Source organism: Anas platyrhynchos, chromosome 4 (assembly GCF_047663525.1).
Source record: "Anas platyrhynchos isolate ZD024472 breed Pekin duck chromosome 4, IASCAAS_PekinDuck_T2T, whole genome shotgun sequence".
In the NCBI taxonomy this organism is placed as follows: domain Eukaryota; kingdom Metazoa; phylum Chordata; class Aves; order Anseriformes; family Anatidae; genus Anas; species Anas platyrhynchos.
The window spans coordinates 66,908,010-66,927,380 of NC_092590.1; the positions used below are offsets into that span (position 1 = coordinate 66,908,010).

At 36.8% G+C, this 19,371-nt stretch overlaps 1 protein-coding gene across 2 annotated transcripts in view; it reads left to right on the top strand.

Annotated features, from left to right (window-relative positions):
• Positions 1-19,371, top strand: part of STK32B (serine/threonine kinase 32B) — a 173,445-nt gene that overhangs the window by 81,634 nt on the left and 72,440 nt on the right. For both annotated transcript variants that reach the window (XM_072037779.1, XM_027457399.3), the window contains exon 4: positions 12,257-12,430. In XM_072037779.1, the coding sequence (XP_071893880.1) occupies positions 12,257-12,430 (174 nt within the window). The remainder of the gene's footprint in view (positions 1-12,256; positions 12,431-19,371) is intronic.

The window sequence follows — 19,371 nt, forward strand, 5'->3', positions numbered from 1 at the left end:
CTTAAATTTGGTATGCACGTGATAAAAATAAAATAAAAGGTTACTTTGTGTATGCTTGTGCTGTGTGAGGAATCACTTAAATCACACTGCTATCTTATGTCTTTTCCAGAAGACTTGATTGTAAGAATTTTTTTCTGAAGAAAAAATTATCTTTACGTTGAAACTACAAACAGCTTTCTGTCCTCAGTTAAATTGACAGTGAGACAATAAGCTTGATTTTCTCTGTTCTATATTCTTCACATTACTATTCAGATTTCTACTCTGTCTTTTGGGCCTGGAAAGCTTGCAAAACATCTTTTATGCCAATTCAGAAAGTATGCATTAAATGAGCTAGTACAGATTCAACATTGTGAACAGTGTTTCCATCCAACTTCATTAATTTATTTTGATGGTTTAGAAATGTTCACGATTAAAAAATTAGATATATATTGTTAAGAGGTATGTCTGGTTTCACTGAAAATGTTAGTGGGCATGTACTTGTGCTTCATAGTCTTACACTCGAGCACCTCAGTTTTAAAATAACTAATTTTTAGGGAAAAAAAAACAAAAACAAAAAACTGCTTGTGTGAAACCTTTTGAGTGGTGGGTTTTATTCACCAGCAATAATGCAATAATATCACAGTGGAGGACTTCTACTGGAAACGGGATGAAAAGTGTTTGGATGTTTCTAACAAAAGAAAAAGAAGATAAAACATTCTTTGCAGTAGCAGAAAGAAGTTTTAGTCTACAGTAAAGTCAGGGTTGTAAATGGAAATCTGCCAATTCCAGTGAGATACAGAAGGCGTGCTAGGTAAACCTAGCGTGCTTTTTCTAGGTCATATAAAAAGAAAAATGAAAGTTTTCATGTAGCTCAGAGGGAAAACGTGGTTCATAACTAAACAAATAAAAAAGAAAAACACTATTTTAAGTCTCTCAACCCATGCAGCTCCACACACACAGGTGTGTGTACAACCACTGTAGTGTCTAAGGTTATATACTGCAAGGACTTATACCTATTCTTAATTTGAAAATGTGTTCATTTATTTTTCATTCAATGATGTTTTTCATGTGCTGAAGGTTAAATTTTGTTATGATTTAAGCATAATGGTGAGCACGGCAACTTTGTTGTTTCTTTTCTTTATAGACCTGAAAAAGAAAAAAAAAAAATCTTACAAAATCATTTCCAAAACAGAACAGTGTTTGAAGTTAAAAATAGAGAAGGTTTAGAATTCATTTATTGTAATCTATAACAAGTTTGCTTACTGAACCTTGAGTTCCTCCAAAATATGAATCCAGACTTTCAACAGATCTGTTACCCCAGCTAAACCTAAAACTTAAATACTTTGAAACTTTGGGTTATTTATCTTGCTGACATTCTTGTTTAGTAACTAAAAGTTATCTCTATTTAGAAATATGGCAATTTTTAAAAGTCTTCCATTAAATTAAATATTGCATACCTCAGATAATGAGGTTGTGTGAAAGAGGGAAGGGAAGCAAAGGATATGCTCCATGAGACAAATACGTGCTTGAACTCCATTCTTTGACAGTACTTTTCTTGTATGTAGCCCCACTTTAGAGAGTCAGTCTGCTGGTGTCAGCCTCCAGCCAACCCAGGTCCTTCTGATGGCAGTACACCCAGCTGCTGTATATGCCATTCTTCACAGGTTTGTATCATCTGTGAACTTGCTGGAGGTGCACTCCTGTCCCAACATTAATGAAGATCAGGTTTTTCAAGCATGATTCCCCCTTTGTAAATCATTGTTGACTACTAATTACCTTCCTGCACTTCATGTGTTTGGAAAGGTTTCCAGGTTTAGTTGATCCACCACTTTCCTAGGTAAAAAGGTGAGGCTGACCAGACTGTAGTTCCCCAGATCTTCCTCATGCCTTTCTTGAAATTGGAATGATTGCTTTTCTCTAGTCCTCAGGCTTTCACAGTTGCCAGGACCTTCCAAAGATAATTGTCAGCAGACTTGAAAAGACATCAGCCAGCTCTCTCAGCTATAATGGGTGCAACCCATTTATATATCCCCAGTTTGTTAAATTGCTTACTAATCTGGTCATTTTCCTCCCAGGGCAAATTCTTGCTCCAGGTTTTCCCTGTGGCTTTAGGGTCATTGGTAATGCAGCATTGTCTGAGAAGTATTTTTCCTGAGTTCTTCATATATGCTCTCTGCTGCTTGCTTTATTTGGGTGTGTTTGTGACAAACAGAAGACAAGAGCAGCTATCTAGTACTGTACAAAGAATTGCTACTGCTGCAATGTCATGTGCATATTGAAGTGATATAAATTAACAGTGGTAATAACACAAAATGATAACGAAGAACTTGGCAAACATTTACTAAGTACAACAAGCATAACTAGTCACAGCACATCTCTGACACAGCTGAATGGATTTTAAAGATTAGGTTCAGATCAGCAAATTCAAAGTACCTTCTATATATGCTCTTGTTCACTCAACTGGAATGGAGCTTTCATGAGTAATTATAATGTACCTATTCTAAAGGATGCTGTACACAGAACATAAGATAGGGGAGACTTTAATCCCCTTAACAAAATATATATGAAAGATAAAACACTTGGGAAAAAAAAATGCACAAAAATTAAAACAGACACAAATACAAAACAACTTGATGAAGAATGAAGATAATCTGGGACTCAGTGAAACTAAGTGAACTTGGTGAAAGCTGCAGTGCTCTTTGTAACAGGCCAATTAAGATGAGCTTTGAAGATATTGCACCCAAGTCTGCTTAAATATCCTAAACAAATAGCCTGAGACATGAGCCTGTTTTGCATTCATTTGCAAGTCTTACTTTATCATGGGTCTAATAATATTTGAGAAAACAGACTTTATCAGACTTTACTGTGCCATTAAGTCTACGAGTATATGAGCAAATGAGCCAGAAAGTAATTAATTTTCTCCTGCAAAACAAATTATCAGAAAGTACTTTTAGAGTTGGACCACTTGAAAAAAATGGATCACTTAGTGTATGAGCATAAAGATATTGTCAGTCATAGTAATTGCTGTCAATTGTGGCCGCTTGGTAGTTTTTCCATTTTCAGTCATTCGCAGTGTTCCAAAAGTTCATTCTATTTGTCTGAAACTTTATAAGCCCCTAATATATGTTTGTGAAGGGTTCAGAAAATGTCATGTATCTCAGAAATTACCTCCTGTGGGGTCTCTCTTGGAAAATGTTATTGTCTACAAGATTATTAAGTTTTGGAGAAGCACTGTCACTTTTGTGTTAGAGAGCACAGCTGGGACATGATGCTGCTGAGCTCCGACTTTGATTCTGCCTGTCCTCATGGTCTTTGGGAAGATCACACAGCACATACTAAGGTTCAGTAGCAAAATCATAGCCAGCACATGATGGAAACTGGCAATTGTGAGTCACATCTGGAGAACTGTGTCAAGTCTGGGGTCCTCCAGTGCAAGCAAGATGTCAGCAAACTGGAGGGAGTCCAATGGAGGTCCACTAAAAGGACTGAGGGCTGGAGCATTTGATGTTCAAATATATACAGGTAGGTTGTTAACTTGGAGAACAAAGAAGCAGAGGACAGGAGTATGAGGGGGAAAATTAATTAGAATCTTTCACTACCCATGGGGGTGATGGTGATGACATAAAGATAGCAACATCTAAAGATAGAGAAAAACCCTTTTTAAAGATGTACACTGAGAGGACAATTGACAAAAGTGACATGGTGCAGCAAGGGAAATCCCAGCTGGATAGAATAAAAGAAAATCTCTTCAAAACTCAGGGACTGGCCAGAACAGTATCCTTGCAGAGGCTGCAGAACTTCCTTTCTTGGAAATTTCCAAACTTCCTTTGGTGAGGCCCTGAGCAACCTGATCTAAGTTTGAAATTAGTCCTGAGTAATACAGTAAGAGGTTGAACTTGGTGACCCTCAGAGAACCTTTCAAATCTAAATTATAGTATGAGTCTTTTTTAATGTTCAGTGAACACTATTCAAAAACAATATTAAAAAATGTGTATCTCACTTGACTGTGGGTATTAAGCGACACCTGGCTTTAAGCTCTTCACCTCCAGTCTAGAGGAACAGAAAACAGTTTAAACAGTGAGAATGTACACTAGTACAGAAGATGACCAGAAATATTTTGATCACATGATTTGTCTACCATATTGGAGAGGACATCAGGATTGTGGTAAGGCAAAATATCCACAGTTATCACCATAACTCACATCTTAAATAACCTCATCCTTGGCTAGCATGTGCAAAATCAGACGCAGAAATTAAGTTACTTTTAGAGGGAGTTAACTATCAGTCGATTACAGCCAGGTGAAGGACAAAAATAGAAGCAGCTCTGAGGTACACATCTCAAATGATCAGGATTTACAAAACACTTGAACAGTTCAAAACATATTTATTAATAACCTGTAGTTTATGTATATGAAAGTAGAGTAATGAGGTTTGTTTCATTAGGTGAAGCCAAAGTGCATACAGTAAACACTAGTTATTTGTTTTGCATTTTGATTTTATATCTTCAGTTCATTACTGTTGCTGCCTGTCTGCTGTATGGTTGGAGAGTGTGCCGAGAATGAACTGAGACAAATGTTATGGCAGTGCACATGGGAATGACAAGCAGTTGTTTTTCATATTATTGAGGGTTTGTGACCTCACCTCATACTTCTGGAGGGAAAAAAAAGTCTTTTCTCCACATGTGGATGAATGCTAAACTGTCTCTAATTGACAACACTTAGCTGGTTGGGAGCTAATATTAATTGGTGTTGGTTATATGAATATATACCATTCTAATGACTCTGCTTACTTATTTCTTACTATAATTGTTGAGACAGTAATTCAGGGCAACATTCAGCTTCATTTCAGGCTATTTTTTATGTAGTCAATTTTCTTAGCTGTCCCCTTTGGTCACATCTACTCTAAACAGAATTGGAGAAGGTGTTTCAAATAAGCATAAACAACTTAATTTTAATGGACTTGTTTTCCTGTTCTCAGAAGTTTTTTTTTTTTTTTTAAATAATCTTGAAAGGTATTTTTAACATATATATAAAGAAATAAAGGAAGTAATCTTCCTTTGTTCTCAACAGCATTTGGAGAAATAACTTTTTTTTCTGTGCTTCAAAATAAATGTATTTCAATTTCTTTGCAACAATAGACTTCTATTAAATGTTCTGCAAGAAGAAATTGCAAATTCCAATAACCAATGCTTATCCAGTTTCCAAAAAGAAAAAAAAAATCTACAGAAGTGTAAACAAAACAGACATTATGAAGGAACATTTCAAATATGCCTCCATAATACCTGCATACTCAGAATCACAGAATCACATAATCACAGAACAGTTTGGGTTGGAAGAGACATTAAAGATCATCTTATTATAACCCCCTCCCTTGGGCAGGGACCAGGTTGCTCAAATCCCCATCTAACCTGGTCATAAAATTTCCAGGGATGGGTCATCCACAGCTTCTCTTGGCAACTTATTCCAGTGCCTCTGAGTGAATAATTTCTTCTGAATTTCTGATCTGAATCACCCCTCTTTCAGTTTAAAGTCATTATCCCTTGTCTTATCATTACATTCCCTGACAAAGCATCCTTCTCCAGCTTTCCTGTACACCCCCTTTAGGTATTGGAAAGTTGCTATAAGGTCTCCCTGAAGCCTTCTCTTCTCCAGGCTGAACAGCCCCAGCTCTCTCAGCCTTTATTCATAGGAGAGGCCCTCCAGTCCTCTGATCATCTCCATGGCCCCCCTCTGGACTCATTCTAATGTCTATGTCCTTCTTGTGTTGGGGGCCACAGAGCTGAACACAGCATTCCAGGTAGGATCTCACAAGAGCAGAGTAGAGGGGGAGATTCACCTCCCTTGACCTGCCTGACATGTTTCTTTTGATGTGGCCCAGGATAAGTTGTCTTTCTGTTTCAACTGTTTTTTGGATCAACTCTTTGCCCTTTTTCAGGTAAAAAAACATAACAAAGCTTCATGTTTTACTTTGTAAAGGAAGGATAAAATGTGTATTTTCTATTCTGTCAAAATACAAACTACAAGGCAGTTAGATATGGTGTCATAGTTACCTAGAACACAAATCTTAGTGAATATTATTCTGTTACCAACGTCTAGGTACCCTAGCCTTGGTGTGTTCTTTATGCCATTTATCATGCAGACAGTACAGAAGAATTTCTCCTGTCCCCAAAAGCTTGGAGGACAAGTAGAAGAATTGGGAAATCTCCCTTGCATTGGAGGGAGGAAGGGCAGTGCAGCCAGGAAGCCAGGAAGTTTCAAATTCACTGTGTTTTCTATTGTCCTCTATCTGCAGGCTGTTTCTATTCCATGCTTCTTTCATGCAAGCTCTGCAGAAGCCAAAGTCCTGTTTTAGTAGTCACATGACATTCACTGTGTTATTAGGCAAACACAACTGCAGCATTAACATCCTCTGTTTTGCTGTGTAGCAAGATGATTTCTTCAAGTTAGGACTCATGTAGAATTATTCATAATGTAAAAACAAAGTCAGTAACAATTATGCTGGTAAAAAATTCTGGTTCACCAATATGAAAACCAAGCAGAATAAGCAGTGGTAATGTGAGGATTCACATTGGCTTTCCTGCAGAAAGCAAGAGTGTTCAAAAGAGCTTGTCCTTAAGTAAAGGTCAGGTCCTGGTTTTCAGCTTTGCTGTACCCTTCCAAGATGTTTTTCCAGGTCTTTGGGATCTACTTCTTACTGACATTCTGTTGATGGTATTAACATCAACACTCTACTGGTTCTGAAAAAAGCTGCTATTAGATCTCTGGAAACATCTGTAGATTCCTATCCCAGAGCTAGAAATTGTGAGAGCCTCGTTTGGGCTAATGGCTCTAAAATTTGCATGAAAATTAGCTTTTGAACAATCTGTTTGAAATTAGAAAATTTTGTTTTTATTCAGAATTTCCCTTCTGTGGGAATCTTGAAATTCTTTTCATTCTAAAGATGAGAACCATTTTTAGCATAGTGATGAAGGTTCTTACAGAAGGGAAGTTCTTACTCATGGACAGGTTTAGTGGTAACTCAGGCAATTCAAAACACTTCAACACCACTGAGGCACTGGTAAACAGAGCTGACTTCCCAGAGAAGTTGCTTTGTTCACACAACACTGCACAGAGGTGCCAGTTTAGGTTCAGGAAGCCAGACTAGCCTAATTAGACTAGCCTCATGCTTTGACAGAGGTAATAAATTCTGCGTTCACAAAAGGGGCAGCACCAAGGTCCTGTCTGGGTCCTGTCATGGTATGTCTGGGTGAGGTGGTTTCTTCAGACCCATCTCAGAATTCTCTATGAGATTTCACTAGGCAGTCCAGATGTAGCCACATGATTTCTTGGAAGGAGACCAGTTAATGAGGGTTAACCCTTTAACTACCTGCCCCCTCTTGGTCAAGCTGGCTTACACAATTTAGAGATGAATTATCCTTATTGGGATTTGTACGTGTCTAAAAGGCTATTCAAGGCCTTGCTAATCCAGACCACGACTGAACAGCTCTGCAACAGGTATTGAGATGAACTCATGGAGAGAATCCAAACAACACCAAGACACAAGGCCAGTTCTTCCTAAGCCCATTGCATTACTTGTTTTGACTGTAAAGTTAGGAACCAGTGCACTACTGCAGTTCTCTGCTTTGCACTGTTCTGGAATGTAAAATGTCTGTAAAGAGAATGTCAGGATCTGGTATGTTTTGTTTCCTTTTCTAACACACAGGAAAATCTACATTTATTAGCAGCTTCATGTCACAAAAATAAATAAATAAATAGATAACATTGCCTCCTCCTCTTAGTATTACCAGCACAAAAATGGAAAATGATCCCTTTTAAATTTCTAGTTAGGAGCTGCATAGACTTAATCATTTATCATATTCTATAAAGACCAAAGGTGTTATCTGAATATCTGAACTGCATATATCTTGCTTTAACTGATTAACTCAGATTTATGAAGTTTGGCTTGGGCTTAATGATTAAAATTATGTAATGTATTTTTTACTCTTAAATTAAAGTCATACACAGAATATCAATCATGATTTCCTTTTCCCCAGGTAATACACATGAAAGAAAAGCTCTGGATAGTGAGTACCTCATCTGGTAGGACTTCAGCAAAAAAATACCCTAACTAACTAAGATGATGGAATGTAAAGGGGAAAAATGACCTTAATAACTCATCTGTAACTGCTTTTGTGAAGAGACAGAAATATAAATAACAAATATAAATATAAATATAAAATATATGTTATTAAAACAAGTATACAGATATAAATATGAGAACAGATATAACTTATTCAGAAAGTACTCTGTTTAAATTTGTTTCCATGGAGGATTTTGTTCAATTGTAATTTATCTTCCAGTCTGAAGATAATCAAAAATCCAATTTGCTTTTGCTAGGGGCATTATTATTTTATCTTAATTTGAAGAAAGCTTATTCTAATGTATTAAAACTTCTCTTCAAGCAAAAGAAAGCAGAGTCTAGCTTTGTAATTAGAACAATTTTCCTATAACTGGCTCATGACACTACTCTAAAAAACAAACAAACAAACAAACAAACAACACCAACAAAAATACTCCAAGCCATTTATTCTTTCATTTCACTGAGGTTTAAAATTTGGGTTTTACACCAACTTAGTAATGTCATATTCAATATGAGACACAAAACTGTAATACATTCAGTAAGGTATTTCTCAGCTACCTGGTTAACATAAAGATCCCAAAAAACCTCTGATTTTACTTCAAAACCAATCAGTCTTTTTGTGTGTCATTTGCCTTTGATCAGATAAGAAGCTTGCATAAGTAAAATTACAGTGCTTATTCAAAATACTAATCTCCATTGGGTCGATTTACCACCAGCCCCTCCCTAGACTACAGCAATAGTTTCAAAGATTCATTTTTCAGGTTCCTAATATTTCACTTGCTGTCAATTTCAATTCTTAGACCAATAAATCAAAACCACTTATTTCTTGAAATATTGAAAAGCAAGAAGCTAAAAGGGAATACTTCATTTCTTGTATAAAGAAAGAATATTGGATTTGTATAAGGAAGAAAGACAGAGGACAAAACTGCTTGTGATCATGACAAACGAAACCAGTCAGGAGTTGGTACACCAAGTCCTATGAATCCTTAACACAGAGCAGGAGCCACAATATTTGGTACTATCAGCTGCACAGCAAGACCTGGAGCAATTCTTTCTGTGCATTCATTAGCTTAACAATTTGTAGCTGCAGGAGCTACTTAGTGGAGTGGCCATTGGCTCCAGAGGCCTTCTGCTGTTGTTCATGTCCAAGCTCTCCTCTAGGCTGTAGGCATATAATTTCTCTATGATCAACTCATTTACCCTCCCTCAAAAAATCTTCTGGAAAAAAATCTCCTGTTGTTTCCAACACCTTTTATCTCACACTGGTCTGATTCAGATAGCCAGAGAAATTCCATTTACATGGGTTTGAGCCAACTGGACTTACTGTGTGGGGAAAACATCACTATAGTATGTATTTGTATGTTTAGCATAGAGATGTATGTCAGGTGCAATATAATGTAACATGGGTGAAAACGTCTGCTCTGTATACTGAACATACACATTTACAGCATCTGTTCTTTCTAACTGGACTTATGCAGCTGGCATCTTTACTACACCACTATGAATACACAACACTGCTGACAGGATCAACAGAGTTACCACACATATACATCAATAACGTATAATCAAAAAATGGAAGAAAATTCTGGCTCCAAGTGAAAAAGAGGATATACAGAACTCCTTAAGAGATGTGTCTGAGTCTGCATCATTCTAGCTTTCATGTCTAAATAAAACTGGCCTTTGAACCACTTAGAGGTTGTGACAGTTTCAGGAAGGCTGGTGAATGGAAATATTAACTATGTTTCTGAATCCTGGTTTGGCTTTGTTCTTATTCCATTTGTTATCTCTTATTTTTATTTGTTATCTCTTATTCATTTTTTATCTCTTTTTAAAATCATTCATGATTGACAGATATGCAAAAAGGTTACTTGGGAAATAATGTAAGACCACTATTCTCCCACCCAGAAACATTTCTTCCACAGGAAACCAAAGAGCCTCAGCATCTCCACAAGCTCGACAAGCTTGGAGTGCAAACCCAGTTCCACTAAGTGTTACCATTCACCTGGATATGCACAAGATTTCATTTATTTCTTGATTGTTCTGATGACTCTTTTATTTGCACTAAATATTTATGAATACTCTTACTAACATATTCATTTTTCTCCCAGAAATGGGAATAGTTGTTGCATTTAAAAACAATTCACAACAGTCACTCTTTACCCTGCTTTCACCTTCTGCCTCATGATGGCTGAGTCAGTAAAGAAATGACTCAGGACATTTTCTTTCTTGAGATCAGTCTTATCATCATAACCATCTCTACAAGAGTGTGATCATATGATTCTAGACACCATAAGGGCTCTGTAGTCCCAGACTAAACACAGTATTTCAATCCATGACTTTTCATTACATATATATATATATTTAATTGTAAGAGGTAACCAGACATAATCTACACTTCACTTAGTAATAATCGAAGAAAAAAAAAAAAAAAAAAAGCATCTTTCACTACATCTGCTCAAAGCTACAACTACTCTATTTAAAAACATACCAGTGTCAATAATAATAATAATAAAGTTATATATTTAGTCTTTCTTTTGCAATTCCTCCAGGCTTAATCATGTGCAACATTCAATGTAATTTGAATATAATTGAAGTCTTCTCTTTTTTAGCATGTGTTATGAAATTCTGAGCCTCTGGAGGTGAGCAGACACCATGTGCCACCTACTTTACGATTTTGTTTCAGAGATTTGACTTATTGAGAAGTAAGCTTAATGCAAATAAAATGGCTTTCCCCTCCTGGCATTTGGCAGGCATACAGAAACATAACAGAAGAGTAGAGTACATAGAGACACTCACTTCTCAGAAGTGTGTTCCGAAAGAATAGAAAGCATTTAAATTCAAAACAAATCATTTGTGACAACCCCTAAGCAGTGCCTCATTTCAGAAAATGCAAACCTGGGAATGAAAGTGAAACTGTATGTAACTGTCAATTAAAATAATCTAATATTGACTTAATATTGACTTTTCTGCTTTTTTATTTTTTTAGTACAGATTTTCTGGAAATCCACTCTTTTTAATTTCCTTATATATTCTACAGTTCAGGACAACTGAATCTAATCTATAACCAACATATGTTACACACCTCATGGGATAAAAGATGATGGAAGAGGCACTGTCGTTGTGGATCACTTCTCAGTAGTTCATATCCACAACAGATATAAGCTATTATAACTTCACAACTAAATGAATTCTAAAACCATTTCTCAGAGAAGATTGACTTTGTATTAGAAATAAGGTATTCATCATTCCCTATTTGGGAAATCTAAAATACTGTGTCTTAGATAGTTGCATTCAGAAATAAAATCCAGTGAGTTTCTGTCAGTTTTCTCAGATCAGAAGAAAGTAGAGCAATGGCAGCTTATCCAAGGTAAGTAGAAACACATGGAAATTCCTGCTTGCCCAAGCACTATGTACTCTATACATTGGCTGGCTACACCTTTGGATTTACAGGATTTAAATCAGATCAGAATTTGGTCCTCAGAGTATTCAACATGCAGTTCTGGGAAAGGATCCAGAAGAATTCAGTCAGTAACCATGAAGACTCTCATTTTGTAAGATGTAAGTTACAGGCTGAAAAAATATGTATGTTACAGTAAAGTTGCAGTGTTATTTCTTATTGAATTTGGAACTATGTTGGAAGCTATTGAAAATACTCAGCTAATAGAACACTGCATATGTTTAATGAATGTGGGATATATCCCTGGGACAGCAGCTCTCAATTCTGTGAGGATACTTTCTGTAGGTTCTGAGCCACAGTCATATGTGTGTGAATACCAAGTGTTTCAAGGCCTTCCATTTTATTGCTGCTACTTAGTAAGCCATTTTGACAAGTGAATGTCTATATAGCTATTTTAAAATGTATAAACCTGAAAGGTATTTTTAACACTGTTTTATCAACATTCAGGTGTTATTTTATGGTTAAAACAGTTCCTAGTAGCACAGCAGCAGTCCAAGCTCTGCTTGCCTTGAATACACAGACTCTATCACAATCAAAGAAAGTTTGGCCGTAGGATTGGACCACAGCAGTGGAGAAATCAGATTTGCCTTTTGAACAAATCATGGATTTACAATGAGCAGATCTACGTTTGAGAGCTACCCTAGGGCACAACTGTGGTTACTTCACTGACCCTGAAATCTCTGCTGTAACTCCTTCTTCCAGGTATTCCTTTCAAGATGAAGAAGACATGTTCATGGTGGTTGATCTCTTACTTGGAGGAGACCTGCGCTACCATTTGCAGCAGAATGTCCACTTTAACGAAGGAACTGTTAAACTATACATCTGTGAGCTGGCACTTTCCCTGGATTATTTGCAGAGATACCACATCATTCACAGGTGAGAGAATTTCATTTGAGGGGCGGGCTGCTTACTTTTCACAGACTAGAGGACTTTGATCACATCTCAGATTATATGGCTCTGTTTATTCAGGAACTATGCACCCCTTTGAAAAGTTTTTATCATTGTTGTACAGGTGCGTCCTAGGGTAGAATTTGACTCTGAAAATGTTTTTAAGTGTTTTCTTTCTACCCCCATTCATTCAGTAGCTCCCTTTCCATAAGTCCTTTTCATGTTCTTGTTTTTATCTCATACCATGATGTACATTTTTTAAACACTAAATATAACATGTAAGAGCCTCCTGGTTGCTTTTAATTTAGTTTAAATTCTCCAGTGCTACAATGTTCCTGAACACACAAAAATTGTAATTCAAGTCAATAACTTCACACAGCATCAGGGAAAGGTCACAACATCAAAGGCTGGGAATGAGGAATAATTTGTTTGTTTCCAGAATCTGCATGAAGGTCACAGGGAGAAGAGGTGGGGAAACTAGAGAAATAGCAGAAATAAATTGGGACAGGAATAGGTGGTGTATCCTTTTTGCACTTCTAAGATTACAACAATCTATTACTTTTACTGCCTAACTGATGGCAATCACAATATTAATGTCAAAAAAGGTGTCAAGCAACAGGGTCTGTTTGTTTTTGTTGAGCAATTGAGTATTTAAGTGAAACAGTGGAGTAAAATCTTTTTTATGTTAGCACAACTATGAAATTATAAAATGATAGGCTTTTCCTCTATTTTACTCATTTTAGGCTAAGTTCAGGATATTTCTCCCTGATTTAAAGGCCACTGGCCTGAAAAATAAATAAATAAATAAATAAATAAATAGTATAATTAAAAAATAAATAGTTTTGTGTGTTACTAAAGTTGGCTGTGAATTTCAGTGAGCAAACTGAACTAGACTGCAATAGATCTTCCAGTGGCCGGTATAAATAAACACCTCCACATTTATTAATTGCCAGTTTTATAGTTAAAAACAAACAAACAAACAAAAAAAGTGTGATCCAACTTTATGAAGAGGGAAGGAGAATCTCTCTCATCTGAGGTACAATGGTAGTTGTGTGTCCCATATTACTGAAAGTGTGTAAGAAAAAATAATAAATCAAGTAAACATTGCAACAGGTGTTTTGTTTGCAATTTAAATGCCAGCAAATGTTGCAAGCATTTTCTGAATTTTTGTATCTTCAGCACACTGTTATTATTTCAGTGCAGTTCCATATATTCTGCATACGTTTTCCTTTCTCAGTGAATATTTTAAAATTTGAGCTCAGAATTTCAGCTGACCTTTGTTTCTGTGCCTTGAGGAATGTTCTTTGTGAAAAACAAATTGATGAGCATTTTTCTCACCCTCATTTTAATGATGAGACATTTTATGCAAATAGGCTGTCAAAACATTCATGAGAGAATCTAGTTTGTAATCAAAACTTGTATTTTATTATAAGCCTGTGACTTAAAAATGTTTCACAGAAAAGCCTTTGAAAGGTGGCAGATGTCTTAAGAGAATGGAAGACTGGATTCAAGTCAATGTAGTTTGTAGGTTTTTTTTCTGACTATGCATTTCCATGGTCCACCTGTGACATTGGGCAATGCTATTTTGTTCTTTTCTGTATTAATTTATCATGGCTGGTAAACAATTTTACTTAATTTTCTGGTTTGTAGTAACACCACTGACTTCAAAATTAGCTGTTGATTTGCACCAAGGCAGGTGGGAGGTGTAGGAACCCCGGGAGGTGTTCCATTTGGTGGCAAGGTCTGGAACTGGAATTTTGCATTCAACGTACATGGGAAGTTTCCACAAAACCAGACATATTAAAATACCTGGTTCGTAGCCTGTGGTTGGTCTCACTGGCTGGTGTGTTAGGACTGTTGTTTAGGATATGAAGGATCTGGCTCTCCCACTCCACTGTGCTATTGGAAAGAAGCAGACCTGAGGCCTGCATGTGACTCTCCCACTTCACGGCTTACTGCCCAAATCATCCAACTGTGGCACAAGGAGCCTTTTGTCCTTCATTTTCACACCAGGTTCCAGAAAACCCCAGATGATCTACTTGCTATGGAGGACATTATTTATTCAGGAATATCCTGTCATGTTCTGCTGTCCACCAGGCCTCAGCCACAGCTTGGAGCAGCACTCTGTGGGGCAGGCCTTCAGCTGACATGAATGTCACCAGCATTATTAACATCACAAGCACAATGTTGATTTAAATCGGCTAAGGAGCTGAGCCAGCAGCATTGCACAGCAGGGAAATGTGTTGTCATTACTTTCCTGCCACAAACACCCCATCTTAGTCAAAAATTAAACCAATGAGCTGGCTGGTATTTACGCTTGGTGGTAGCAGACCTCAGCACTATCATTATGAGGGAGCCCTTCTAGTCAGCGTTCACATGTTAACCTACAATACTGTATTAGATCTTTCACTTTTAAATGAGCATATTGGTAGCAAAAAAAAAAAAAAAAAAAAAAAAAAAGGAAAGTTAGTGAGTCAGAGAGTCATTGAGAGAACCCCCTACTAGATTTTATCTGTTCTACGAAGAATAGTTGAATGATTCATCAGACTGGGTAGGTGGATTTTCAAATCACACTATTATAAAGAACTGAATTTATGATGTGTGAGTCAGGAACTTAAGTCCTCCTCAATATTTACAGATGTGTGTGAAACGTGTATAGGTTTCCATTACTATAACATCCGGCAGCATGACAGAAGGGATTTTTCAAGATTAACCTGTGGCCCCAGGATTTTACTAGAAAAGGAGGTGGGAATGAGGCAGGCAGGAATTATCAGGCATGTGTGAATAGGTGTAGGAGTGTCTAGGTCAGTGGTATACCAATTCCCATCAGAGCTGCCATACAATGTTCCTGCATTTGCTGATGTGGTTAGTTTTGTGCATTTTGAATGTGGCAATCATTTCAGCAACACAAATAGTGTTTCTGCAGGGACAACTTAATCTGTAGTGTAAAAACTACTACTATTCTGCTGTTTATTAAAACTGCCATTTTTATTAATTGCATACTTGTATATAAATCCATATTTGTCACACACAATCCTGCAAATGGGATTTCATTTCTTATGGCAGCATTATAACAAATGCTGTACTGTGTGTCTGTCACTTGCAGCTCTATTGTAAATGTCTGCATTTACCTAGATGAACAGCCAGAATTATAAACACTTTAAAAGAAAAAAATGCTCTAAGTTTCAGGCTATGACCTGAAGACTATTCTGGGCAAATTTTTCACTTTACCTTAAACAATGGCTAACTTAATATTGAGATATCTCTGTTGCTCATTGGTAACAGCTACATCACAAACCTGTATTTTCCCACAGCTCTGCCATAATATCTTATCCACATAAAATTGAAAATACTTCTTTAAAATCTGGATGAGTGGACCCTTATGGACTCTTGGGTCCAGTACATACAGAAAGGCTTCTGACAATTCACGTGCTCTCATTCGCTCCAAAATGTTGGATCAAATCCAGCATACTGCATTAGCTGACGTCAAGTTTTAAGACTGTATGACTAAATGTATTCTTCCCAGTGCTGCTTGTATAATACCAGTGAATAATATATTGGACAAAAGTTTTCCCATCAAAGGCTGAATAAACTTATTTCAGACATGAGCAACGCAACCTCTTCCTTTCACAAATGTTGCTGTTCATACATTTCAATAAAACCACCTGCTTCCTCACTGAAGTAGGCTGCACATTTTCATTCAGCTATTTCTTCCAGCAGTAGCAGTGCAGTTGTCCCTCCCAGGATGCTCTTGCAGCCAGAGCCTTGGCTTGGACCAACACAGCGGCTGCAACCCGAGTAACATGCTTGTGCTGATAACACTACATTTTCTTTCTAAGGGGGCAAGTGTTAACTGCATTTCCCTTACAACTTTTCATCATTGTTTGGCTCTATTGGTTTCATCTGGTCAGAAAGGAGGCTGGATGTCTGGAAAAGAAAATGCAGGAAAATTCTAGCCCAATTTTAGGATACTGAACTACCCGTTTGATCTACATGCCTAGGAATTTTTTATTTCAGTGTTTTTTTTTTTTTTTGTTGTTGTTATTGTTTGTTTGTTTGTTGAATGCAAAACCATGTGTGTAAGTATACATCTAAATCTTTGTTGAAGCATGATTTGACCAGAATTTGTGCAGGTGGCAGGTCTGTGCAGTGTTGTTCCTGTGATCACTGCTCTACCTTCTATCCCCACAAGAGATGGAGACTAGCACCAGGAGTCATTTGAGCTTTGAACAGTTATTCAGCAGCAGTGCAGAGGGGACAAAAACTAATGGAAAACAGTGACAAATTGAGCATGGTGTTCCATTGCAGAGTAAGAGTGTCTTGATGCCAACAGCTAGGCAAGAGGTATTTCTCATTTGATACTGCTAGGTTGTGTTACGGTATAGGAGATTCCAGTTTGTTCATTGCCATTGAGCTCTTCAAGGTGGCCAGCAGTCTAGTGAAGCAAGATAATGTGTCCAAATGATAAAAACCTCTCTCATTAAAACGGGCCTTCCTAGTCTCACTTGTGAAACTAACAACCCAGAAGAACAAACTGGTATTAAAAATGGTCCCTTCATAATGCTGTCCATTTAGCATGTAATCAGTAAATAAGTTTTGGAAATTATTTGAAAACGAGAGACTTCTCACTTTGTTGATTTTCACAGATGTCGCAGGCAGAATAGTTACAACATGAGGTATACCAGGACAAGTTAAGAGGACATTATTCCTTACCAATTTCAGCTCATAGTCTGAAGTAGTCTTTTTGTTTCTGGTAAGAGTGTGCAGATAAAGAATAAAATGCTGAATAAAATTCTGAAGTAGACATAATGAAAAACCCAACAACCATAATGTCACTATTATTCACATGTACTCCCAGGGATCATGACAGGTCAAGAGGCCTGTCCATTGAATTTTCTTCATTTGTCTCCCCATGTCTGTTCCATTTCTTTGTATTATGTCCTCTAACCAAGTGCAAACCCTCATTATTTCCAAGGACAAATTGCAGGAACTGCACAATAAGTTATGTAAGAGAATCAAATCAGAAAATATATCAAAACCAGATAATAAATAAATAAATAAATAAATAAATAAATAAATAAATAAACTATGTAAACACAAAGCACAGAAAATCTGCTGAATGCTTATGAACCAGCACTAATCAAAAAGAAAGTGATTTACAAATTTTATGCTCAAAAGATGTTTGGATTTTACTTGAGTCCTTAGGAAGAAAAAAAATATTACATATCACCAGATATGAATATGTAGAGAACAAACCTTTCAACTTTTGAACAGAATTCTTTACCTACAAGAATAAATTGCTTGTTTGGCAAGAGTAAAAGATAAATTATTAGATACCTCAGATGACATACTGCAAATAAAAGAAGTTGGTTTGAAAACACTCTGAGTCTTCAATATCCAGAGACTACATTACTAATGAAGTAAAAATGCTTGTGTCAGGAAAGAGACAGAGGGAGCATGCAGAGATGTATGCTGCAACATCAGGTGATCCAGTCTTGCCACCACCACTGATATACTCTTTTATTGTGGATATAAGTGTACTCTACCTTCCTCACTCATACCAAATACTAGAAGATAACCATCATACCCTTTTTTTACCCCATTGCTGAGAGATTCACATTGCAGTCAACAGAGGATTGTTTTGTTCCTTACAGTTTTGAAGTGAGTAAATTAAGTCTATTCACCAGATATGAAGGATGGTTGGTCCTTTCATCCACCTTATTCTCATTATTGAGAAGCTGTAACAATGTGCTGACATAAAATATTTTGCTTAGCCAAAGAAAATTCATCTTACAAGCACCACATCATTTAAAATGTAGCTGTTCAAAAAAAGTTAGGGAAAACCTGAACTGCAGATGGAGGCTGGCCAACTATCTTGCATTAGGTGACAAATTTCCAGTGACCAAACACAACTACTTAAGCCAACGTAAACCTAGATTTTTTTTTTTTTTGGTGCTGTATAGAGCTCTAGAGAACAAGTGTCCTTCACTAAAAAAAAATTGTTTTGTCACTGTAGTTGGTTTTCTTATTGCTCATTTCTCTTCTTAATCACAGACATCCAAACAAGCATAGATATAATGTAGAACTAGATTTAGATTTAGAAGAAAGTTATGTATTAATGCTGAGTATCATTTTTACTGATTCTTCTATAATTCAACTAAAAAAATTCAAATAATTTTATCTGCATTCTATTTTTTATAAACATTTGGAGTTTTTTCTTCTGAATCCCTTCTTGCCTCACCTCTGTGACATTTACCTGCTACCAATACAGTGAACACAAACAATCCTGTTTTTTCTTAAACTCTAAAATCCCAATACCATAATTAGGGCATTGTGGACTCCTGTGTGTCTGACTTGCTTTTATTAGTTGTATATACATAGTCCTTACTGACAGAAAACCCAACTACCTTGGATAAAGTATTCCAGAGTCCATAGAGGGAATCAGTACTTTATGCTGTTTCTACCTAAGAACACAGGAAAAGTAGATAGTGTGAAGTCAGTGGAAGATGGCCAGCTGAAGGTTTTTAGAGCTGCTCAAGGTCACCATCCATTTACACCCTTTTTTACAATTCTGAATCATCTTGTGAACCAGAAACTTTTTGAAAGAAGTAGAACCATAAGTAGTAACTACTAGAGGAGAGTCAGTTGTGGACAGCGCTGAAAAGCTTTTACACCCCAGCAGAATGCAATCCTACTGGATTATTCATTCTGAAGTAGTTTCACCTCCGAGGGTATACAGAAACTGAGGGTCAGGTGAATTCAGACTCTTTGACATGTCAGGAGGTACAAATGCAATTGAAAATGAGCAACAAAATGCTACTAGGCAATTACCTTGCTGTAGAGCTTGCTGCTGCAGTTAAGTGTGAGCCAACATCCACAACTGCTGTGTACTAGCAAGGGTCACTGTTTTAATAGCATATTGTTATAAT